This window comes from Alosa sapidissima, chromosome 12 (assembly GCF_018492685.1).
Source record: "Alosa sapidissima isolate fAloSap1 chromosome 12, fAloSap1.pri, whole genome shotgun sequence".
NCBI classification, from domain to species: Eukaryota; Metazoa; Chordata; class Actinopteri; order Clupeiformes; family Clupeidae; genus Alosa; species Alosa sapidissima.
In genome coordinates this window covers 23,466,387-23,491,496 of record NC_055968.1, presented here as the reverse complement: position 1 = coordinate 23,491,496, position 25,110 = coordinate 23,466,387, and the positions used below count along the sequence as shown (strand labels likewise).

General features: G+C 43.2%; 1 protein-coding gene and 1 long non-coding RNA gene across 3 annotated transcripts in view; one reads left to right on the top strand and one right to left on the bottom strand.

The window, feature by feature from the left end:
* Positions 1–499: 499 nt before the first annotated feature.
* brinp3a.1 (bone morphogenetic protein/retinoic acid inducible neural-specific 3a, tandem duplicate 1) lies at positions 500–22,379 on the top strand. 2 transcript variants are annotated; one of them, XM_042058086.1, is made up of 8 exons: positions 500–1,079; positions 1,352–1,626; positions 9,193–9,383; positions 9,786–9,970; positions 14,955–15,060; positions 15,505–15,741; positions 16,939–17,161; positions 20,499–22,379. In XM_042058086.1, exons 2-8 carry the CDS (start codon positions 1,397–1,399, stop codon positions 21,613–21,615), a joined length of 2,289 nt encoding a protein of 762 aa, XP_041914020.1. In that variant the 5' UTR covers positions 500–1,079; positions 1,352–1,396; the 3' UTR covers positions 21,616–22,379. The 2 variants fall into 2 exon arrangements, with proteins under 2 accessions (XP_041914020.1, XP_041914022.1); XM_042058088.1 differs by lacking the exon at positions 500–1,079 and having other exon boundaries at positions 1,127–1,626.
* LOC121678486 overlaps positions 17,571–25,110 on the bottom strand; it is a 41,047-nt gene continuing 33,507 nt past the window's right edge. The window contains exons 3-4 of the long non-coding RNA XR_006021244.1: positions 23,619–23,723; positions 17,571–18,058 (exon numbers count right to left, since the gene is read on the bottom strand). This is a non-coding gene — a long non-coding RNA (uncharacterized LOC121678486). The remainder of the gene's footprint in view (positions 18,059–23,618; positions 23,724–25,110) is intronic.

Genomic DNA, 25,110 nt, shown 5'->3' with positions numbered 1-25,110 from the left:
TAGCCTGCACATTTTCAAATAATGTGTGGTGTCATCTAGCAGCTTATGATTACTTCACTGTGCTTTATGTATCCTATAATTGGCAAGGGACAGCATGACATCCGTTAAATGCATGATACTCCATTATGTTCAGATTTGTCACATGGTCAGTGTAATATAAAACGTTAATCAATATTGTTGTTTTGGTGTGGTTTTATCAGCGTAGACATTATGCCTGAAAAGTTGATCTTCAATACATTGCATCGCTATAAAATAACATTATATACTAAATAATTATCCGCGCATAATCTCTATCAATATGTTTACAAATCACCGGCATTCTCGTGCACGAACTCGGCCAACCTCGGAGAGAGCATCCTCCTAACGGTCCGTGGAAGTTGACAGCTTCACAAAACCCGCCCTCTCTTATCTCCTCTCAGCCAATGCGGAGTGGGGCAGGGTCGGGAAAGAAATAAATTGAACATTTTGACGGTGCAGGGGTGCAAGCCAGCAAGAACCTGCAAGCGGCTGTGCTTCATGGAATACAGCTCAGGTCAGACTGGGAAATTGTTGTTCGCCCGAGAGTGTACAGATATGTAATGTACAATTTATTTTAAAGTTGGAAATCGCTCAGTCTGTTGTCATTGAAGACGGGGAAGGTCTGCTTGAAGTGATTCTCGCTACAGTCCGCTGTTGAGGAAAGCAGCCGCATAACTTCAACTTCATCCTCGAAAGAAATCGATTTACCCTTGTGTTCGGCTGGGTTTCTATGGTCCATATCTTATGAAAACGACAATTTGTTTACCTTCTCTGCCTTTCATCCTCGCACTTGGAGACCGGACTGCGAGTTGTCCCCTTGGAAATATTTTCAACGGGAAAGGTGTTCAAATGGATGAGATTCACTGTTCCGCAGGCTCCCCTTCTTCCTGATGCACGTCTGACCGATTTAGAATGGGAAACATGAACTGAAGTGTGGGAGTCCTCAGGAGGTCACCCTCACAAGAATCGGGTTGTTTAAACAGCGCAATTTCCACCCAAAATCGCGATGCTTCATTAAATTTCAACGGTCTGCCTAAGTGTAGTAAATATAGCAAAACAAGGTAAAATGCATTTTTAAAATAAACTCGGGTGTTTGTGTTTTAGTCACGTATTGCAGTTGGTCTGTCGCGTTTTTGAGAAAAGGATCGGAAAAAGACATGATAGGTTAATAGGGTTTCGCAAAGTATGGCAAAGAAAGGTCTTTCTCTCACAAAACAGCTGTTGTTTATGGTCAGGGTGCAAGACAGTTACTTATATGTGTGCGAGGGGACATTAAGAACGCATGAAACCACAGCTGGCGTCTGACTTTCCGCTCCTTGTTTTGTTGTTCCAGGACACAAGGAAAGTTTGGAGAGAATGAGGAGTCCCCGGGTGAAGCATGAGCTACCGGTGTATTGCTTTTAGACGGGTATATCTGATGTGTCTATGGAGGTGTGTAGCACTAAGCCTCTTCTGCTGGGTTGCAGCCTCTGCAGCAGGTGCTGGCGATGCCGCTGGGCCCTTTGGGTGGCTCCTTTCAGATAAAGGGCCCTTTCACCACTCCCAGGAATTTGCCGAATTTGCAGAGCGTTACCAACAGGGTTTCACCACAAAGTACAAGATATACAGGTAAGAGATTTTAAAATAAGTTTTTTTTATTTTTTTTTATTATCACATAATGCTATAGGTAACGCTAGGTTATTGTGTTTCATCTCCATAACTCCAACATTTAAGTAGTTTTTTCTACTAGGCCTACCCCAAGAGATCACACATTGGAGCATTGTTACCCCACCGCAGTGATCTGAAATTAAATTTCTGACTAGCTGTAACAGTAGAGCCACGGCGACTTAATGCGTTTATCTTCATGCGTATATCACATGCCAAAGAAAGTGAATGCTGCCGGAAGAGGTGAAGAGGGAGGGCGGATTGTGAAGTTTAAGCCGGTGACAGGTGAGAGTTGAGCTCAGCCGCGACGAGATGAGGGATTATATGGAGGGAACAGCAGCCCGGACTGAGCCAGCTAGAAACGAGTCCGCCTGGGCTACTGGCTGGCTGGCTGACTGACGCACACTCCTGGCAGCGACACGCAGACGCTTTGCCAGGCGCAGATGGGGAATGTAACACGGGGGTTACTCAGTCTTCTCTCTTCTACATCCATGAATATTTTCCAAATGCTCGGGTAGCCTTTTTGTCAGGGCTGGAGACGTGGAGTCAAGAGCGGTGCAATTGTTGTTCGACAATGCCTGATCTCCCCCTGCTGGTGACATGGGGGCCTGGGTACTGAGAGAGAGAGAGAGAGAGAGAGAGAGAGAGAGAGAGAGTGTTTGTGTTTGTGGATTTGCAATCTTCTGAGATGTAAATGATGGACGGGACAGTAGGAGGGATGTAGAGGCTGTGTCTGTGTGTGTCAATGCACACGTGCACACATTGGTATTGCAATCCATAACCGCACATGTGTATGTGTGTGTGTGTGTGTTTATTTTAGGCTGCTTTGGTGGTTTGTTTGTCAATTTTGTGGGTACATACTAGTTTTGCTTGTTTATGCATGTCAGCAGCAGTCTCTCTCTTGAGTACTATGCTTAAAGAGAGGATACTTTGGGTTACGACTGCACTGAGTGCAGATTATGTAGAGTGCCAAAAAATCTATTTTTAAGTAAATGTGTGTGCTGGTGTTTGTGTGTGTTTGAAAGAGAGAGAGAGAGAGAGAGAGAGAGAGAGAGAGAGAGAGTGCCAGCAAAGGAGACGAGATGAAGATAGACAGAGGAAGGTGAGAGATTGAAAAGACAGAGAGAAAGAGATATGGAGAGAGAGAGTGAGAGAGGGAACAACACATTCCTTTACATGCCAGTCCAGTCCCCAGTGCACTGGATGAATGCAAGGCAGCTCTCACTGGGACTGCATATTGATGATACAGGCTTACACAGCTGAGATTAAACAACAACAAAAAAAAAAAAACATCACCAACACAAAGATAGCTTTGCCTTTCCCTACCCTTTCACGGGTAGGTATTTTGAAATGAATTGTTAAACACAATGAATAGAGAAGATTTTTGTGTCTGTGTGTACACATGCAAATGTGTGTGTGTGTGTGTGTGTTTGTGTGTGTGAGGTGTATGGTTGCGAGTATATCTTTGTGTCTGTGAAAGAGAGAATCTGAAAGAGAGACTATGTGTGCAGCCCTGAATAATGATAATTGTCATCATTATGCTTGTGTCTGAATAGGAAACACCTATTCAGCGATGAAAGCCTCGTAATTGCAAAGCACAGTATGAGCGCAGCAGACAATCTCCCATTTACCTTTGCATGGCCATGCCGGGCCAAAACATCCCCTGCTAGCTGCTGGCAGGCGGCTGGCAAACACTAACAAAAGTCACCCCCTTTTGTCATCTACATGCGAAAGGTCGCGCGAGACCTACGGACAGGCTTTTTGTCTCCTCATGCCCCCCACGCCTCACTCCCCCATGCGCTCGGAACTTTGACAAAGCCTCTCATGAGCGGTGAGCTTTATGTTGTTTGACACTTGCAAGCAGGGGGAGGCCTTCACGGTTGAGCCTTAGCTCTGCGTCGTGCGGCGCCCATCACCGTCGCTCCATGAAGGCTGGAAGCCTGAAGGAGCTGGTGTCGCCAGGGGGTATTGGTGGTGTTTATGCATGTACGCATGTTTTTTTTTCTTCTTTTAAAACCTGGGCTACTCTTTCCTGGAGAAGAGTAGGTCTGGGAGTGCCAGGTGATGGCACTTGTCGGCTTAGCCCCAACTGTTTAGTGACAATGAGGATCAAGAATAATTCCCTCCTGTGAAGCGTCATGAGTATTGTCTGGTGCCAGCTTAGCCAAGCACTCACAAAAGAAAGTGTTTTCTGAGCATGCACACACACACACACACACACACACACACACACACACAGACACACACACATACACATACAGACACACAAACACAAAAGTTGGCAAAGCCTGATGATACACTGCTAAGTATCCCCTGATTGAAATACCACGCTTTGTTGGCTCTGAGTCGCTATCAATACAGTGTAAAATTTGGCCATGAAATTATTTTTTCAGGACCTAAAATGGCCCATGAGTCTTTTCTTTCAGCATCAACTTTCACTGGGTGGATGCCTCTCTGCTCATTCGTTTTGGTCCATTTCATCACCTGAAAATTAGTAACAATGAGGTCGACTAGCCAAAGCCAAGGCTTCAGTTTGTCACTGCCTTACTGTTCCCACCTCACCACTGCTCTTGCCCTACTACGGAAGGAACCTCTGGCACGTCAAGACTAGCAAAAGTGGGGAATCGCGCCCGACACAAAGTCTCTGATAGACACCAGTTGACCAGACTTAGCTCACATTGGTGAGCTGACAGAGCAACTGGCTCGAAGAGTCATCAGCAGCAATACGCCAGGTCATCTGTCCTGGCCAGACGCAATATCTTTCTGGTTGAGATCTAGTCCTCGATAAGTACTGTTATCTCAGCACGGGCTCCTGCAGCTGGAACAAGACTCTGACAACCGAACCAGTGTCATTTGGGCTCGACAAAGAATTCTATTCATGGCTAGTGTGTTGCAACAAAATGTGTAAAACATGTGGACTCTATTTTCATAGAATTACTGCCATGTTGTTTTTCCTTTTTATTCATCAATTAAGGCATATCAGTTAAGAGACATCAATTAAGGCATGTCTTGGACATATTTGACTGACAGGTTAAATTCATTTATGTGTGTGTTATATGTGATACATAGAACCTACATACATACGTAGAAGAATCATACATGCTTTTTGGAAAGATCAGATCATTTCACTAAAATGGCTGATTCGTGTTATTTTTTTTTATATGTGAAAATGACTGGGTGAAGCAGTGTGGCCGTATGCACATAAGGTGTTGATGACTGCAGGTTAGTGTGGTGCAGGGCCTCTTTGAAGTGCTTGTTGTCAGGTGAATTCAGGAATGCAAGACAAGAAAGTGAAATCCTGGAGGAACTAAGACAGAATTGGAGTTGAAAGATAAAGCTCTATAGGATAGATTCCATGGGATAGAAATTATATATTTGGCTCACTTTGTATTAGATGCTATATTATCCATTTAGTAATGTTTATACATGTAACGATATACATGATCTTGCTAACATACTGCAATGTATGCAAATCTGCAAATTGCACACCTTATTGTTAATCTTGTCCTTTCTTTTTTTCATCTTTTTGTTCATTCTTTCATTCATCGTCAACCTTTGAGTTGCAACTTTGTTGTGCACAGCTGGTTCCATTAGCGTAAGATGTTGCTATGCAAAAATACAGAGTAAACTGTCAGAGAACTGTCAAAGTCTGTAACCAATCTAGAGTTAATCACTAAAGTGTACACTGTTCCTGGATTCACTAAGTTCTTTTGGAGAAGATTATCATAATGTGATCCAAGTATCATTAATGTTTGCAACATTTTTTTCCCCAATACCTTCCCTGGCTTGTGTGTATCATCCAGCTAAATTATAGCTATTATTTTCATCATCTGACACTAACATATGAGGGTACAGTCATTTCCATAAAGCCCCCCTCCTCATGGCACAGTTTGTCAGAGTAAAATGTGTTATTTTTAATGATCTAATAATACCCAGGTGGGGCGTAATGAACTGCCTTTGTCCAGCCTGGCCTCAGCCCATCCTCCTGCATGTTGAACACATCCCAGGATGACCTGAAGCAAAACCATTTACAATGCCAGTTAACACTCATGTTTGGGAGAACATAGAGAAATAGGGGGTGGGGTTGTGTGTGTGTGGGGTGGGGGGGGGGGGGGGTTGGCAGTTCATCCTAGGCTAATTGTGTCATTATTTATGTTTTAAGACATGAACATTCCCCGAGTGCTCCCGTGCTTGCAAACTCAAGGACAGAAACACTTTGCACTATGATATGATGTTCTTGTTGCTTCAATTTTGGATGCCTATTTTAAGATTTAATAAATCACAACCTTTTATGAGGGAATTGAGAAGTGCGGCCCCAATATTAATAATATGCGCTGACTGTTGTTTTGAATTTCTGCACGGCTTTGTTTTGTACAGATGTAAGTGGTGGCTTATACTTATAAAGATAAGTCACTCGTTTTGATCACTACAATGCATGTCATAATTTTACAATGAACAAAACACAAAAAAAACATCAAATGAAAGGTTTTCTTACATTCAGCATTGTTTTTCATGACAATAAAAGACAAAATAAATAAAGAAATAAGTGAGCTCATGGCTAACAGCAAATGGTTACCCGCGAGTAATTACAATACCCCCTTTACATTGTCTGTCTAGAAAGGATGCCACAGGAATTGGAACAGTGTAATGCGGCGTGTTGCTGTAGTCCGCTGATAAGGTCCCCCTGGCTCCACAGAGAGCAACGGTTTCAGTTTCCCCTCGACCTGATTGTTTTTTTTCCCCTCTCTCCTCCCTCCCCCTCATTGCCGGTGCTCACTCTCCGCTCTGACTCGGTTGCCACAGGTCTCAGTGGGGGGAAAAGGCTGGCAGGTTGTTCTCCTGTACACACACATGCACACACACACACACACACATGCACACACACACACACACACACACCACGCCCCCACGGCACCGCCTCACCCCCCCCTGCTGTTCCACTGTGCAGGGCCAGTAGTGGATTAGCCTGAGGCACCATCCGTAACTGTCCATCAACCAGCACCGGTACCACAACCGCCGCTGCTCCCGCCCCCCCCACCCCCCTCTCCTAGCACATACATACACATGCATGCAGCCACACACTGACACATACACACACACACACCTCTGTTCTGGCCCCCGTGTCGATCATGGTTAAGCTCCTCTGGCTCGTTCCGTTAATGTCTCAGAGGCACCGGTTGTGAGTAATTGTCCCCTCGTTATGTAGATGCGCTGACATGTAACAGCCTGTAATGAGATTATTTCCCTTTCTGTTGTTGTTGTCGTGCTTGTTGGGTCGTATTTTTACTGGTGCACTTTTGAGGGACTGCGAGCATTAAGTGAGGTCAGACACACAATGAAAGGGACTCTCTGGCGTGGGCAACTAAGTGTGTAATTAGCATTCTCTGATTACTGCTATTTAAAAATTGGTCCTCTTGCAGTTGGTTGAGGCAGGGATCATTAAGGAGCTGCAACAATTAAGTACAATAAAGAAATTATGACGCATGGAACTTTGCATTTGCCAAGCTGGGACGCTTACCAATCATCACAGCAGTTTCTTTTTTCTTTTCTCAAATCAGGTCTTGTGTTCGAACTCAAGTCATGTTTCCATTTCCATTACTACTAATTGGACTTTTAATGGAAGATTATTGCAAGGACTGAGATTTAAGGAGGAAGCCTAAAATGCCGTTTCAAAGGGGGCATTCAGAACCAGGCCAGCAAGAGCCGCATAAATAGTCTAAATAGTACATTGGGTGTTAGGAGATGGGGGAAAAGCAGAGGAGGAAATTGTGTGTTATCTGACATTTGCCAATGGGCAAAAGAAAAAATGATAAATGATTTGGAAGAATAGACTCAAGCACTCTTGTTAATAAGTTAATATTCTGTATAAACTAAACATCTCCTGTCAAAATTATACAACTTATGCATAAATAACAGGTCTCAGTTCCTGATTCAATCTTCACCAGATGTTCTGATATTTTTTCCTTGGGGTTTTCCATACCCACACACTGTAATATTAAATCGGCTGCATAATGTTTACATAATAATCTCTCTATTGTGCTATTTACTGTAATAAAGCACATTACTTAAGGTTGTATGTTGGCTGATGCTCCTAAAACAACATGCATGTAAAATAACATGTAAAAATGTCAACTAAATCACAACAGAGAATATTTCCCCTTTTAGGTGAGGGTTTTCTTCATGGGCAAAGCAGTAGGAGACAAGTCTCCTGTCTTATTCATGACATATGAGATCCCCAGTGTAGTATGATACCAATGGTCTATGAATGCATGCATGTCTCTTCACCAAGGCATGCCCATAAGAAGCCCACAGGCCAAGGTCGCCTTCTCCACCACACGCATGTGTGTCCCCGACGCCTCGTTTCCCTTTATGATTTCCCAGAGACTCTTTGTGAGTGCCGCTCACTTGATTGCCCCCTTACAGTTCAATTGCCATGTATGATTGACAGCGGGGTTGCACTCTGGAGCAGAGAGGAAGGTGAAAGACTGACACTCCTGCCATTCTGAGCAGCCGTAACCAGAGCAGCTGCTAGAGAGACACCAAAGCTTTCATGGCTTCAAGCTATACCCCAACCATTTTAATTGCATGGCACATTTCTGTGAAGTTTTTCTAATTCATTTTCAATGGCATGTAATTACAATGTGCAACCATTTGCAATAACTGAACTCATATCACTGTGTGTACCAAGAAACACAAGCACAGAAAAGACCAACACCACAGAGGACTCAGCCATACTAACTAAACCTACTAATATAGAATTAGACACACCATAACAGGACAAGTGTACAGTGCTAAGACTGACCTCCATATGACCAGCTGTAAAGGGATTGTCATGAGTGTTCTGTTTCATCCTGTGGAGCAAAGGGGGGTGCGCGAGGTGGCAGATAAAGGGCAATTGACATCTCCGGTTTCATGGCCCAATCCGCACCTCTTCGCGCATCTGACAGCCCACCTCGTTTTCTGCGAGCAGCTCATTATTGTCCCTCATTGCAGTCGGGCCAAACTACTGAGGAATAAGCTTAGAAAATAACCATAGATCGCTCGGCTATGTAAAATCAGTGGGCCATTTTTGCAAACGGGGGACGAGCAATTCCCCGGGCTCACTTGAAACAGCATGGAGCAATTCATCTTGGGGGGAGGGCAGGGGGGGAAAAAACAGAAGAGAAAAATGCAAAAAAAAATATTCAAATAGCACAGAGGAGGTCATGCAGGCATCACATTTTCTCCACAGCAGGCCTTATCTGAGGCTCTGTGCCATTCCCCATTCTTTCTACGTCGCAATTCTGTTTCCTTTTTTCTTTGAATCGTTGCTTTTTTCTGCCACATACAACCGTATGCACATAATACCCTTTCAGATGGATTATTTTTCTGTCCATCATTGAATTTTGTTTTCACAGGAAGTCTATTAATCTGGTATTGGGAGTTGGAAAAAAAAATTTTATGCTCTGTAGCCCAGTTGACAACAGGGATGGGAAAGGGGCTCACAGACTGTGCTGAGCTGGACCGCATCTGCTGTGTGTGACTTTGCAGAGAGTTTGGCCGCTGGAAAGTGAGCAGCCTGGCACTGGAGAGACAGTACAACAATGGCGTGGCCCTGCCTCTCGACCCCGAGTTCATGCAGACCATCAGGCACCTGGGTCGCCGGCCGACCATCGGTGCCATCACTGAGAACATCATCCGGAAATACGGCACACACTTTCTGCTGTCCGCAACACTGGGAGGTACCTACAGCATCTGTTTCGTAGCTAATCTAAGCCTGTAGCCAGCATAGCTAGAATATAAAAAAGTAACTCTGATACATAACGTTCTGAACTGCAAGCCTTGTGTAGCGAGACACTTCTTTCATGCAGATCTACAGTATTTATTCCGGAGTTCTTTTGATCTGTGTGTGTTCTTTTTGGTGTGTGTGTGTGGGGGTTACACCTTCTGTTTTCTGTGTGGAAAGTGTGTAAGTGTTTGTTTGCATATTTCTACTACACACTCGCACTGTGTGTGCCTGTGCACTGTGCTCTTGTGTGTGAGTGCAGTGTGTATTCTTCCAGTGTGCTCGCATGTGTGTATTGTTGTGCTCAACGTTCTGCACTCTGCTCCAAACTCTCTCTCTCTCTGCCTGGCTGCTGCAGGAGAGGAGGCCTTGACCATCTTTGTGGATAAGCGCAAGCTGAGCCGGACGGCCGATCCGAGTGACTCAAACAGCACGGCCATCACTCTGGAGACCCTCCACCAGCTGGCTGCCTCCTACTTCATCGACAGAGAGAGCACGCTGCGCAAGCTGCACCACCTCCAGATCGCCTCCACTGCCATTAAGGTAACCCCACCACAACCACCACCACTCTTGGCCCCACCGTGCCGGAGCTGGGACCTGACCCATAAGATGTTTACGCCACTATATTTAGAGGATGCAAAAGGCTGCCTCTGTTGTTTCTTGAATGCGGGTGAGCTGCGCTGTGAATTTGTGGCTGCCTTACAGAGGCGATGAATCGGTCAGAGGACTGATGAGGCTTTAAGGGTCATGCATTATGTAGGGCGTTTGTGCTGTTGACACCATTGATTTACATATAAAAGCACTGGAAGCAATGCTTAGATAAAGCATTAGTACAGTAGATTTACCATAAAAGCATTTTCATGCCATGTGTAAGGCTAAGGTGGAGAATGTATTAATATTTAGAAAACATTATGGAAAAATCACAGCGTGAAGTCATTTGAGGTTGTGATGGCTAACATGAAACAAGGGTGATGATGGCTTGAATGTTGTGGAATGCTGTTGTGTGGTGGGAATATACAGTACCCATGCGCATCTGTCATGTGAGGACACTTAAACAAGTTAATGTATCATTTTGAGCATGAATGGCTGAGGTTGCCCTTCTTGTCTCGGAGGTAATTCATTCTCATATGGAACACTATTTATCTACCTCCGGCAAAGAATCCATGGCAAGCAATGATTTACCTTTAGAAATTATGTTCGTGCATAGGGATGAGAAATGTTTGTGAATCTCCTTCCCCACTCCAGTAGCCTCAAGTCTCGGCAGCGTAAGAGCAGAATTTCTTTTGCCGTTTTCCTTGCCATACTTCATTAAGCAATATAGCTGCGGAGAGGAAGGGAACACATGCCATTAGTTTGAACATCAACTACAATTTTTCACAGGCATACCCTCAGCCCAGCTGTATACCATTGTGCGCTACAGTTGTAATTGTTGGCAATACAACACATTACAACCCCTGCTACCACCACCCCCCACCTGAGAGGTGTGGGAGATGAATTGGCATTGAGTCCTCCGAGGGCCATTCGTTCACGGGGTACTTGCGGTGACAGATGTGAAGTATTCACGGGATCAGTAGGCTTTAACTCGGTGCATGGATTTTCGCCTCACTGGGAAGACAGATGTTAATGCAAACCTGACTTTGAAAATGTGCACAACCTTGCTTTGAAGCTCCCATTCCCTGCTGCTTCTTGTGGAGTCTGTCGGCTCTAATATCGGAGATGCAAGTGATTTGAAGGGGGAGAAAAAAAGAATGAAGTATAAAAAAAATAAATAACCAAGAGTGTCCCGCCACAATTATGCATTAGCATGACAAATTATCTGTTCCATTTCAGTAATTTTCATACAGCCCTTTCCCCATTTGTCAGCCATTTTGAATATTAGTTAGGTGTCAGGCTGTAATGAATCGGAGACTTATGAAGAATATTTTCTGCACCACTGGTAATAAATGATCCTTTAACCTTACTGAGCGTGTCGACAGGGAAGGAAATGCTCTGCGTTCTACTAAGGTGTTAATCAGCTCTTTTGCTTTTGATTTAGAGTCCACAGTCGCTCGTACAGAGACAAAGTGCAAGCAGCGGCTCCATCACAAATTCATAGCCACCCCTAAGACAGAACTAGTTACGTACCGTAGATCACTCTCTGACACCTGGTTAGTGATAGCCTATGTCTGAGAGGTATGCAGCTACATTTACTACTTGCATTACAAATGTGACTTGCCAGAAACATGTCGACCAGTGAGCCGATGGAATGAAGCGAAAGCTGTGCGTTTCGGGACTGGGCACATCAACTTGTGAAAAATTCATCTAAGACAAATTCGGCCTGTGCATTATTCAAAGGCGCATATATTCTTAATGTCCATCTCGACCTTCCGCACTATGTTGTCACCTCTCCCAAAGAAAAGGTTTGCATGGGGGAAAAAAGGACATAAAGAACTCCAGCGAAATGTATCCTTAAACTTTATGGTCTGTGCAAAACTTAGAAAACGAGATGAGGGGATGAGGCAGAGTTGGGCACGTTGCCATCAGTGGCTCTTTGACGTCTGTCTGGGTCATCAGTCAAGCATCGCAGCAGCAAGCTGTGAGGAACTAAACAGTTGCCAATTCCCGACTCACCCCATCTCTCTCTCTCTCTCTCTCTCTCTCTCTCTCTTGCTCTCACTGACTCGCTCTTCCCTCTCTCTATCTCACACACTCTCTGTTATTCACTCTTCCCTCACCACCTCAGTCTCACACTCTCTGCATGAACCAGCGAAGGAACAGTTGAAGTAAGCAGGGGAGAGGAAGACAGCTTCCAAATCACAGGGAATTTCACCGCCCACGCAGGGAAGTTGAGTTAAAAGTCCCTTGTAAAAATAAAAAAGGGAAGATGGTGCTGTTTAATTTGAAGGACTCCCAAGTCACTGCTGGACATGTTATCCAGCACTCTCTCCTCTCAAAGGTTCCCTACTGCTTTCAGAAGGGGCTCTATTTTTTCCAGGGTGGAATATAATCCCATTCTGTTCCTCTTATTGCTCTCCTTTTCTTTTTTAAGATAAGCTTACACCAAGCCCATGCTGACTTGGAGCTAACCAAGAACAAAGTCCCTCTGTACCATTGCCGGAATTCTCAAAGTATTGAGTAAACATGTCCTCCGATGCAAATGTGGATGGGCTGACTGAATAGGCCTCTCTGATTAAAAAAAGAGACTGAAAAAAGACTGTTCTAGGAAAAAGCGACGTCAAGGAGTGCTGTAAAAACAAGTGCCAATCTCCATGAAACATTAATGCCGTTTACAAGAATGTGTATGCATTTAAAAGCCCATTATTATTCAAATAGCTCCCACATTGTCCACAGCCCAGTGTGAAATTATTCACAGGTGGCATTAATAAAGCATCAAGCCTCCTTAATAAATGTTCAGGCGAAGAACGTCCGTATCGGTGGGGTGAGCTTCCCTAATGCCTAATGCACTGTTCGAAATTCACACTTTCATTGTAGTCAAATTGATGCTGCATTTGCGTGCATTAAGCGGTAATAGCACGTTTAGCATTCCATTATAAAGCACTGCATAAATTTCAATAACTGATGAAATATCTTTAGGCTTAGGAATAGAGCACATTACATGACAGAGATAAAGCAAATGTTAACAGATGTATAACTACTGATGTGGAGAAATGCAGAGCTTCTCGACATGATGACCCATTTCCTTTAATAAAACCAATAAACTTGAACTGCTTATTTCAGGAAGTCGTTCCCAGACCAATTACCAGTCTCATTAAATGCAGCTGTTGGTATTCCTGATGTAGTCAGCATGAATTAATTACCACAGATAATAGGGCATTACTATATACAAACATTTTTTCAATCCAGATCATTTATATTCTGCCCCATAATTATTGTAATGAGAGCCAAATTGGCCATATTGAAGTCACTGTAGATTTTGCAGACTACAGACAACTGTTGAGATTTTTTTTCCGCTTACTGATCGAATAGCCTGACTCCTGCACATGCCGGGCTCCTACGGGCTCTTGTTGCAGATGGTCTCATTGCTATGCATAGAAAACCCATCTTTATATTTGCATTTGGTCAATTTTTCCCCTTTAAGTCGGACATCTGTCTCTGTTAGAAATTAATCTGCCGATCCTTGTAGAGCCGTCTTGGATTTTAATTAATTGTGTGGATGCATCAATAAGAGAGAATGGAAATGGCAGCAGCGGTTGCTGAAGTTGTGCTTTTCCCTCTCGCCTCACTCGCCCTCACCCAGCCCCCCCTCTCGCTCGCCGCCACGCTTATTGAAAAGTTATTTCAAACTCAACACTTACCGAAAATTAAATAAAGTATTCCTCGATAATGGATATTTGCTCCTTATGTAACTCATAAATGAGGTTCCCCGGCCTGTCTACTTACTTAGTCATGGGCCGGTGATCCCATAGCTCTGAGGGATCTATGCTGCTTACGGCCCGGCAGGTATGGATCAGGGGTTTGCTTTTTTTCCTCTCCGCCCCTCCCCAAGTCCCCAGTCAACCATTTCACAGTATTCTCACTGACCTTAAAGTAGATGGCAAAGGAATGTAACTCTTTCACTACGTTTGGACTTCAAAAAGGAGGGAACAAAAGTTGTTCCTCTTTAAGATCCTAGACAAAAAATTCACATCCCAGGTCACCATTCATCTACAATGGGGATTGTGGTTACTTTTATTGGCCCTCTGGGAAAATATTAAAAGAAGCTGCTGAAGCGCTGAGAATAATTTGTAAGTGACAAGGAAGGAGATATATTCGCCTGGAGGCTGGCAGTTTGTCTAGTGATGTGCCAGTGAAAACTTGATGTACGGCAGCCTTAAATCAGACTTTTGTCAGGGATGATTGAGCTGTGATTGTGCACAATTCTACGTTGCTCTCGAAGGGGAACAAAGATCCTGTTGTCAATCCACTGTGTCAGTTTAGAGTCAGCGATGCGGCAATGATGCTTACACACACACACACACACACACACACACACTCAAGTTTTTTTTAAGGACCTCAGGAGATTGTAAGAACACACCTTGAAAAGCTGCTCACATTGAACTCCTTGGGCTTTTCACTACGGAACTCAAATACAAATCCGGTTGTTCTCAGCTGGTCAGGATATCCTTTGCATTAAGTCAACTAATTTGCAATGGGTTGAACGCCAACATCTGCCTATTTGAATGGGCCATCTCCTGTCAGATGCAGTCCCTTTGAGTAATCTAAAGCTTTTATGTGTCCATATATTGCCCAATTAGCAAGCTAGCCATGTGATCTGCATACTGAATGTACTACTTTGAGCCTAAATCGTGTCTTTTTACAAAAAAATATGATTTTTCTCATCTTCACTTGTTAGTTTGCGTGCTTTGGTTTGAACCCTTAGTCTAAAGTCGTGCCCTTCGTGTCATCCGCATAGCTGTTCTTGGCAAATGTATTGTTAATCTTATTTCATGTGACATTTAGCTGGCTTCTCTGCATTTTTAATGACTGTGGTGGCATCCAGTCTGGGTGTCTTGAGTATTGCCATGTGTCTTTTTTCCCCTCCCTTTAGGTGACTGAAACAAGGACAGGCCCTCTCGGATGCAGTAACTATGACAACCTCGATTCTGTCAGTTCAGTTCTGGTTCAGAGTCCTGAAAACAAGATTCATTTACAAGGTAGAACATCCATAATTGAACCAATCCTAGAGTTTCTGATGCAGTTGTCACTGTGTCATTTCATCTTCTGTATGCCGATATTGGAATAGGCATACGGATGTCATAACCAATAAAGCTCACACTTTTGATATTTTAACACATTATTACACTCTGACCAGACAACCAGACACCCGGTTTTAAAGCAATTGGAAGGTCTGAAAAGGCTTAAGAAAACACAATTTATTTGTATGTTTCTTTGTGTCAATTTCTGTATTTATTTGTGTATAATTTATTCAGGATATTTCTCTCCAAGACTATTATCAGGAAAGTGTAGGCCTACTGCAAGTTGCTTAAGATCATAGCATCTGTTGACTGATTGGAATGCAAATTGTGAATGCTAATAGCATGCTGCTCATCATGTTGTACCATGTGTTCATTAGCGTCTGCCCACTGTCATTGCTGCAGGACTTCAGGCCATTCTACCAGACTACCTGAGGAGCCGGTTCGTCCAGGCTGCCCTCAGCTACATCGGGTGTCATTCGGAGGGAGAGTTTGTGTGCCGAGATAATGACTGCTGGTGCCGGTGCGGTCCCGATTTCCCACAGTGCAACTGTCCTGAATTGGACCTGAAGGCGATGGAGGACAGTCTCAGACAGATCCGAGAATCATGGAAACAGGCCAATCAAGAGTTTGAGGAATCAGGTAGGAAAACCATCAACATGTCACTTATTGGACAATGTCACACATTGGACAATGTGTTCTATATTGTGAATCCATTTAAATTTGGATAATGCTATGGCTTGCAATATTCATCCATGTTTTATACTATATTATTGTTTTGGATCTCAAAATCCCCATAGGGCATGACAAAACAAGGCCCTACAACAGTTAAAAAAACGACATCCTGGCAAAGTTTGTCAGACATGACAGTCACTGAGACAGATTCATGCTGCTCAATAAGCAATTTAGTGGTTGTTTTGAGTGGTGCTGGAAAATATGTCCCTCAAGCTGCACAGTGCTTCTAACTAGCAGGACGACATCACTACACTGTGCCTTGTTATTCTGCAGTGCCTGACAAGGAAATGGTGAGAAGAGCCTATACCTTTCAGGGAAATAGCGGCATTGTCATTGTGGTAAAATAACATTTTGGACTTGGCAGGATTTCCTGTTCCCTTTTCTGGGCCAGTTGCCAGCTGTACGCTGCTTTTATTCAGGGAACAGTAGAGCACTGTAATTTCACCTCCTGTATCAGCAGGCTTTGATTTGAAAATGTGAAAATGGCCGACTAATGACTACAAAGATAACAAATAAACAGTGGTAATGTGCCGCATAATAATCAGTTAACAATCAGCCTTAGATGGATAATCTGATGTGCAATCACACACTCTCTGAGTAGCTCACTCAGCACAACAGGTTCTTCCTGTTCCCAGCACACCTTTTTACTCAAGTGTGTCCCATCGTAAAAACAGACATAGGTAGTAATAAGTGATCATAAAAACCTCAGTTGTTTAAGACATCGTAGTCATTTCTCATTAAAAGCTAGACTTTATTGATTTTGTTGGAATTGAGGTCACTGAGATAATGTAGTTATTGATTTTGTGGATGAAAATATGAATTTTGTTTCACTCTCCTCCAAAATAGATTTATATGCCTTGACGCCATGCCGTCTTTCTAATTGAACTTGATTTGCCCTGTGTAGAAGCATTTGATGGAGCAATATTCTATCCCCATTAGCAATTGCGGAGAGTGTATGTGAAAATGTTATTCAAGGCGAATCTATACACTTCCACCCACTCCCTATCGATGGACCCTCCAGCATGAACGTTTTAACAAGCCAGTGAGATGGCCAGATGGTGCATTGCTCACTTTCGCCCTGGTGTGCTGTGCGCTATGTTGCAGATGAGTTCCAGAACTTTGTGCGAAGACTGCCAACATTCTACGCCTTAAACGCATCCGCCATCCAGTACTTCTGGAAGATGGATCCCGGTGTGCACCAGCGCTACCAGCAGCTGGAGCTCGGAACCGGGCAGCTCCTCAGCAAAGCCCGGCGGATCATCGGCAGGCTCTTCACACTGAGCAAGCGATGCCGGACTCAGCCTCGAATCGCCGTGCCCAGAGAGAGGTAGGATTACAGCGGCCGTTGTTCACAGCACGTAACAATAACCACTGAACAAATAGAACTTGTTTCAAGGCCTCTGTCAGCGGTGACAAGGCATGCATTGAATGTGTATGGGCCTTGGAGGGAGGGGAGGAGACCGTGTCTGTCACGGAGGTGGCGGAGTGGAGAGAGCTGCAAAACTTCCCAGTGGCTCTTAGAAGACCTCAGCGCCCATAGACATGTATGGCGGCACATCACTGTGGCGTGATTCACACCAGATGAAAGTAGCTACCTCTGCAACCAAATGCAAATCATCCATCTATATATGTGTACATAGACTGAATATACTATATGAGATGTTAATGAGGAATTCAGAATATAGTTTTTATTTTCAGCTGAATGGCAGCATCCCTTCCTCTCTGCATACATCAAAGGCCTTCACAGTTTTTCCCCCATCTCACAGTCCTTTCTGCATGTCACATAAATGTCAAGCTACCACATACTACATTATATAATGTCAAGCAGTGCTCTAAAGTCTGTAGTAATTAAACAATCTGATGCTTCTTTGAAAAGTTCACATGTAGAAATAGTAATACTGCTTGCAGGAGTCAGCATACAGATGCTGTTGACCAAAGCCTGAGTTTCTTATAAGAGAGACTCACCAAGGTCACGACGCTACCCACAGGGAGCTTTGCCTCCTAAGCACTCTCTAAATGGATTGACTGATACGGGCAAGACGGAGGTGTGTCCTCTGAACTAATTATGAAACAATACCCTTTTATAGTCTGTTCCTCCTGGAACCAGGGGCAATTGTGGAAACAATAATTGTGTTAATGTTGAAGTCTTGGCCAAGGTCCCAGTGACGGTCCCAGCACATCTTATCTTTTCAGAGAGACCAGGGATAAATAGATTGTCTCATCCCTATACAAAACAGACATAATGAGAGCTTTAGGTCAACATATTGGGTTGTATATGGTTAAGAGTAGCAGAAATAACTGGGGACATTGTACGTATAAGGTCTTAACAGATAGCAAATAACAAGGTCACTCATGTGGTTAGAGACCTGTGTTCTAGCACAGAACAAAGTACAGATTTTCTTTTTTATGTATTATTTCTTTCTATTTTTCTGCCTCAGTCATGTCTTTCCCATTTGTGTCTGGATTACGGTTTTAGGTTATATTACAAAACAATCCTTGTTCTGGGGGATGAAACACTAAATCCAAGATTTAATATTACGATTTAAGAGATTAATCAAGATTGTAGTTTGACTTGTATTCTGTGCCTGGAGGGACAATAACATAAAAAAAAAGGAAAGCCAGAGAATAGCCCCTCCTTGTCTCTAATGCAGGATTAGCATTGGCTGGGGTACAGCTTTTCAGAAATCGTGCACCAACTGGTAGGACTATGAGTTTATACATTATTACTGATGAGAGCAGAGACCCTCACACTGTGAGCTTGATTCAGAGCGTTCTTATGCCGCTTAGAGGGACTCCTTGTTTTGGAAGAGCCATCATTAAGTTGCTAAAAACCACTCAGATCAGTCTGTTTTGTTATGTTCTACTCTGACAGATGTCATCTCAACTTGCATTTCACAAATGCGGTAGATAGTTCATATTTATTTATATTGATATTATGGTTGATATTATTTAGATTTCCAATTCATACTGTTCTGTTTATACACCCATGCATAAATTCTAAGTTCTTCACATGAGTGGAAGCAATGGTGCAATTATCAATAAAAGAAATCAAGCTTGAAATTACCCTTCAGTCAGTCCCTCTTCCTACAACATTTTCAGACCCAGTTGGAATCCCTCTCTTCCCTCAGTCTGCCTATCTATCTCTAGATCAGAGCAGTCGTCTACATATCCACCCTCTCCATCTTGTATGTGTATTCCTTCCTATAGGTCTCCTTGCACTGAACAGTGATATCCTTTTATGTTTCATTTACTGGAAGCTGAAGGTGTCACGGAGGGCGTTAATGCCCTTCGATGCAAAAGATTATTCTACGTGTATTCTTCTGAATCTCCTCATGATTCTGTGTTTGTTATACTTTGCACATCCTCTGAAAGACCACACTCCAGAATATATATCCAGAAACTCTTCACTTAAATTCACTATAAATTCAATATATTTTCCGTAAGAGCCATGCAGGCGTTGAATATCACATTAAATTAAAAGAAAAACCTTGAGGCTAATACCATTTATTATGGCTCAACATTGAATGACTGCATATGGAAGAGGTTCTGACACGAGTAGGGGGTTTTGATTCATTTCATCACAGTAATGGGTACGATACTCATTCTTCAATTGTAATTCATGAAATGAAATCTGGTTATTCACAGAGCAACGGATGCATTCCCTCCTCAGCCCCGTCACCCCCCAACCCCACCCTTCCACACACACACACACACACACCACACACACACCACACACACACACACACACACACCCATGCCCACACACACACCCATTGCTCCCTAAAAACTGCTGACAGCTGGCAGAGATTTCTTCCACTGCCACCCACCTACACACTTCCTGTCTCCCAGTCAAGCGCTCCCCATGAATATTTACACCCTCTGCTTGCCTAGTTTATGTTTGATGCTGGAAGGGCACCTTTTTTTCATGCAGAGCAGGAGTTTGCACTAAGAATAATAGCAATCTTCTCTGCCCACTTGAGTGACAGTGCAAGCTTGGCAATACGGACATAAATGCTTCCTTGTCACAAAACAGCAAATTGATTATCATGCCATTTACAAATGTCTCACAATAGCTGAAACAAGTTGTTTCACTGGTAGCCAAAGCATCAAAATACCATCTGTCCCTGTAAGGTATGGATATCAAACACCACAAATGATCTTAAATTCACTGGAAGTACTAGTATGGTTGTAGTAGATGATTACTTTTTTAATTGTCATAATTTCACACTCTCTGCTGAAATTAAACCCACTCTAACTACATATAGCTAAAGATGCAGTAAATGGCCACATATGCATATCTTGCCACTAAGGATGGATGTGCTTCTCATTAGCACACAAGAGATCAGTCTATCTCAAAAGTCTTTCAGGAAATGTGTTGTTATACACAGTATTTGGGTTGTGCAATGCTTTGTTTAATCAAAACAAAAAAAAAATCCACCCCCAGCAGTTATAGATGATATTTTATTGGGCTTATAAAAAGAGAGATAAATATGGATGAGGTTTCTTTATGTGTTCTCATATACTTGCTGAGCTGTATCCTATTCTATCTGGAACTGTTCTCTTTCCCCTGAGTGTAAAAATGTCATGTCTTAGCTGAAAGAGAGAATGCTGTGGATATGAAATATACATTGGCTCATATGGAACATGCCTTCTCTTCTATTCAGGCCCTTCAGTTACTGGCTAAGCTACATCCTCTCCATCCTGTACTGCAGCGAGAACAACCAGATTGGCTCGTACATGGAGGAGTCGCGCTCCTGCTCGTGCCCCTACGAGCACCCGACGTGCCAGGGCGTGATTCCGTGCATGGTGGGCGACGGGCCCTACTGCTCCGCCTGCTCCTACGAGAACCGCTCGCGCTGCTCGGGCTGCAATCCAGGCTTCACGCTGAGCCAGGGTGCCTGCCGCAACACCGTGCCCGACTCCACGGACAACTACATCGGCTTCGAGACGGACCTCCAGGACACGGAGATGCGCTACCTGCTCCAGAAGCGCGACGGCCGGATAACGGTGCATGCCATGTTTATCAGCAACGACGTGCGCCTCAACAACTGGTTCGACCCGTCGTGGCGGAAGAGGATGCTGCTGACGCTGAAGAGCAACAAGTTCAAGTCCAGTCACGTGCACATGCTCCTGGGAATGTCCCTCCAGATCTGCCTTACTAAAAACAGCACCCTGGAACCCATGCTTTCTGTTTATATCAACCCCTTTGGGGGCAGTCATTCGGAGAGCTGGATCATGCCCATAGACCAGAACAATTATCCAGACTGGGAAAGGACCAAGTTAGACATACCACTAGACTGTTACAACTGGACGTTAACCTTGGGCAACAAGTGGAAAACCTTTTTTGAGACAGTTCATTTTTACCTGCGGAGCCGTGTGAAGGTGCCCTCACCTCACGGGAACTCCTCCATTTACTACGAGCCCCTGGAGGTCATGGACTCCTCGCGCAACCTTGGCTACATGAAGATCAACAGCATGCAGGTGTTCGGCTACAGCATGCACTTTGACCCGGAAGCCATCCAGGACCTCATCCTGCAGCTGGACTACCCGTATACGCAGGGTTCACAGGACACGGCCCTACTGCAGCTGCTGGAGATCCGGGACCGGGTCAACCGGCTGTCGCCGCCGGGCCAGCAGCGCCTGGACCTGTTCTCCTGCCTGCTGCGCCATCGGCTCAAACTGTCCACGACGGATGTGATCAGAATCCAGGCGGCTCTGCAGGTCTTCAGTGCCAAACAACCAAACTCGATGGAATACGAAACAACCAAATTATGTAGTTAATAAAGCAAGGCAATCTTGTGTGTCGCAAATGTCGGTGGCACAATCACCCGGGCCTGATTACACTTTGGAGCAATGTTAGTAAATCAGTGGGGGGCATTCACAGTAATTGTGTTTGTTAATCAGCCAGGTAGTTGGGGGGGCGTAATGTTAGCCTAGCTCTCACTAGCTCTCAGTAGATTAGCAGATCGTTTGAATGGCCGTCATGCCTTTTTTTCATTTTTTTCAATCAAATAATGGGGAACATGAAACATGTTTCAATGTTTCACAATTGAACAGATAGCCTGTTGGTTGAAAAATAAATCAAGATGTTCTAGCTGTTTAGCTGCACAGCAACCTACAAACATTTTAATGAAGGGTGTTTTACAGTGCAAATCTTATTTGGGCTAAACAGCTTTTTGTTTATAGTTCGCATGGCATTTGATTTTTTATTTCTATAGCTGATTGTATGAGCAACACATGAATTTGAACCCACCCTCGTTAGTGTAATCAGGTCCCACTGTACCTGGTAGAATGCCAGAGTACTCAAATAGATCAGATCTCTCTTTTTTTAACGTGAACACAGTGTCTCACACATGAAGCGATATGTAATAATAGGCAGATTCATTTTGATGGTAGTACTATTTTTCAAATATTTGTAAGCATATAATAATGAAAAATAATCCAGTTAAAACAGAATTCATCACACTTGCTATTGTATGTTCAGTTACATGTACTTTTATTTTTATAAAACCTCTTATTTGTGAAAAAAGGTTACAAGAATAATTTCCATAAAATGTACAAAAAAAACATTAATTTGTTAATACACTAAATAAAAGTCATTTTTATGTGCTGTCTGTAAATATATTTTAGAATTTGGTCGTAAGATGATTTTTTTCTGTAAATCTTATAATTATTAATTAATATTATTATGATTCCATAAGCAGGAAATGCACACTGCAAACCCCACTGAACACAAAATATACGCATCTGTTTTGTATTTGTGTTGTTCCTTTTTCGCTACATTTTTCAATGACATCACAACACACAGTAGTGAGTCTTTATTTCAAAGCTGCATTCTTATTCCCAGGATTTCTGTTTGACTTCTCAATATGTATGTCACACAAAGAGCAAAACCATCTCATTTCATTTTGAGGCTGCGTTCAGAGCTGTATCGAGGGTCTCGCCGAGCACTTTGGCAAGCGGGATCTCTAGGCCCCTTTTGTGAGCCGCTTCCTTGAGTGAACCTTTGCAATTCATCTGTGTGAAAGGCTTGGACAAGATGCAACATGCCTGACAACCGAATAATACATTAAAGCCGGCTAGCCCCCTGGAGCATTGCTCGCCCTAGTCTTTGGCATAAACACTCAGTGACTTGTTCCCCCACTAATGACTTTTCCCCTTGGATATCCTTGAAAGCAATCCGCCAAAACAAGTGGTGCACATACTACAATGGAGAGAAGTTGCAAAACATTTCAACCAACTTTTGATGGGCATGAAAAGGGGACTAAATAGGTTATTGATTGGTTGTCCAGGGAAGTTCTGCTTTTTATACTTTGAAGTCCCCTGAAGTGAACATAATGTCAGACATTTATTTGTAATTCATTATTACTCCATAAACATTCCTTCATTAGAAATGTATTACATGCATAATGTAATGACTGTTCATTTAAACATAGGTTTAAAAGCCAAAGTTTGATTTTGTGAATTATGATATCACAGCAGGATCAAATGTGGTTCTAATTTTCAAATACCTTATTCCAATTACCTCAATGTGAGCATATTTTAGGTTTTAATTAGTGAGAGGCAGGCGATCACACTTGGAGTACACTGCTCATCACCGGGAGCAGCAGTGACAAAGCGCTAGAGCAGAATTGCTTTCTCCACAGGTCAGTCAGGTCCAGCCGATCGGCTTTACGGTGACAGGCAGAGAATAACCTCTCGCAGACCCACTCTGTCTTTTGCATTTACATTGATAGATGTGGTGGTGCAGGAAGAATGGCGGGCACAGAATCAAAGCCCATTACCTTCAATGTTTCTCCCACGGCCCCCCCAGTCCACTGCAATCAGCAGAGTTGTATGTGTCCGTGGAGAAAGAGAGCGGAATGGGCTTCTCTTTCCAGCCATCACTCCTGCAGGGGAAGTGAGCAGAGGGATCAAACATCGGTGAATCAGTACAAACGTCCACTTTTTTACTTTCAGTGCAACATAAAAGCAGAGGTTTCTCATATACTTACAGTGATATGAGATGGCACCTAAAAGGACAGATTTAAATTGACTAATGAAGGTGAAGATGATTTGAAGTTTGCACAACTTTTACTTTCAAGAGTCAGTGAGGGTCACTATGGATATTGCTATTTTTTGAGAATGGACTCTCATTTTACAGTATAAAGTTGAAATCAACCACAATTTCTAAGTGCTCTGTTTCGAGGGAAATCCTCATTAGATTTTTCTAGATGACAGTCTACTAACTGCTGCCTTGTATTTAACTCTCTGATAAACACATAGATAGCACATTTGGCTCATTTTCATTAACTGTACTACAGTATATTTGGACACGTGCATGCAAAAGCATTATATACAGCAGATACAAGAGTAGTATGCCATAGCTATTGCACTGATTTTAAAATCAGTCCTTTAGCCCACCAGCATCCCTGTCACTTTGATTAGGAAAGAACTAGTAGCCAGAGGCTTCCCATTTAATTACAGTATCTGCGGCATCTATGGAAAATGGGATACACATGATGTAACAGCAAAGACATTAACAATGAGCTACCTACGGCAAAGCAACTCAAAGATGATCCTCCATAGTGCTCAAGCATAACTTAAATAGATAGCTCTATTATATAATATTTCATGAGATGAATAAGAGAGCCCTTATAACAAGATGCTTGTTAAATGTCTTGAAAATGTCTACCAAAACAGATGCTAGAAAACATACAAAACACATGCAATGTTAAATTAGCTTGTATTTGGACAGAGGAAATGCAACCGACGTCAGACTTATATAAGCTATATAAATTCTGAGGTGTAGTGAGGAAGCATGCTTGATCCAGGGCCTTTCATATTGCAGGCTTGGGCCATAGAGATGCACATTCAAGCCAATCCAGCCATAGACAATTGTTGTCAAGACAGATGTCTTGTCAGTTCAAATTTATGTCTCATTTTAGCCAGCAAGGATGCACTTTTAGAACCCAGAGCGAGGTCTCAGTTGGATTTCTATTTTTTCACCTTCCTCCAGATATAGAAGAGGCAAAAGCATGCAGCTGATGTTACCAACATAATAGAACACTTCACACTTTGACTTCAGGCTCCATGAACACAACAAGCAACACACAAGGCTACAACATGGGCTGCTAGTTGCAGAGTAACTTTCTTCTTTCTGAGAAATGGAAATTTGTTCAAAAGCTGTGAAGCTAGTAAGGTAGGCTACACTGTACACTTCAAAATATCACACTATAATGTTCAATAATTTGTTTCAAAACATGAAGCTAATCAATTGGATACCGTATCTGTGCC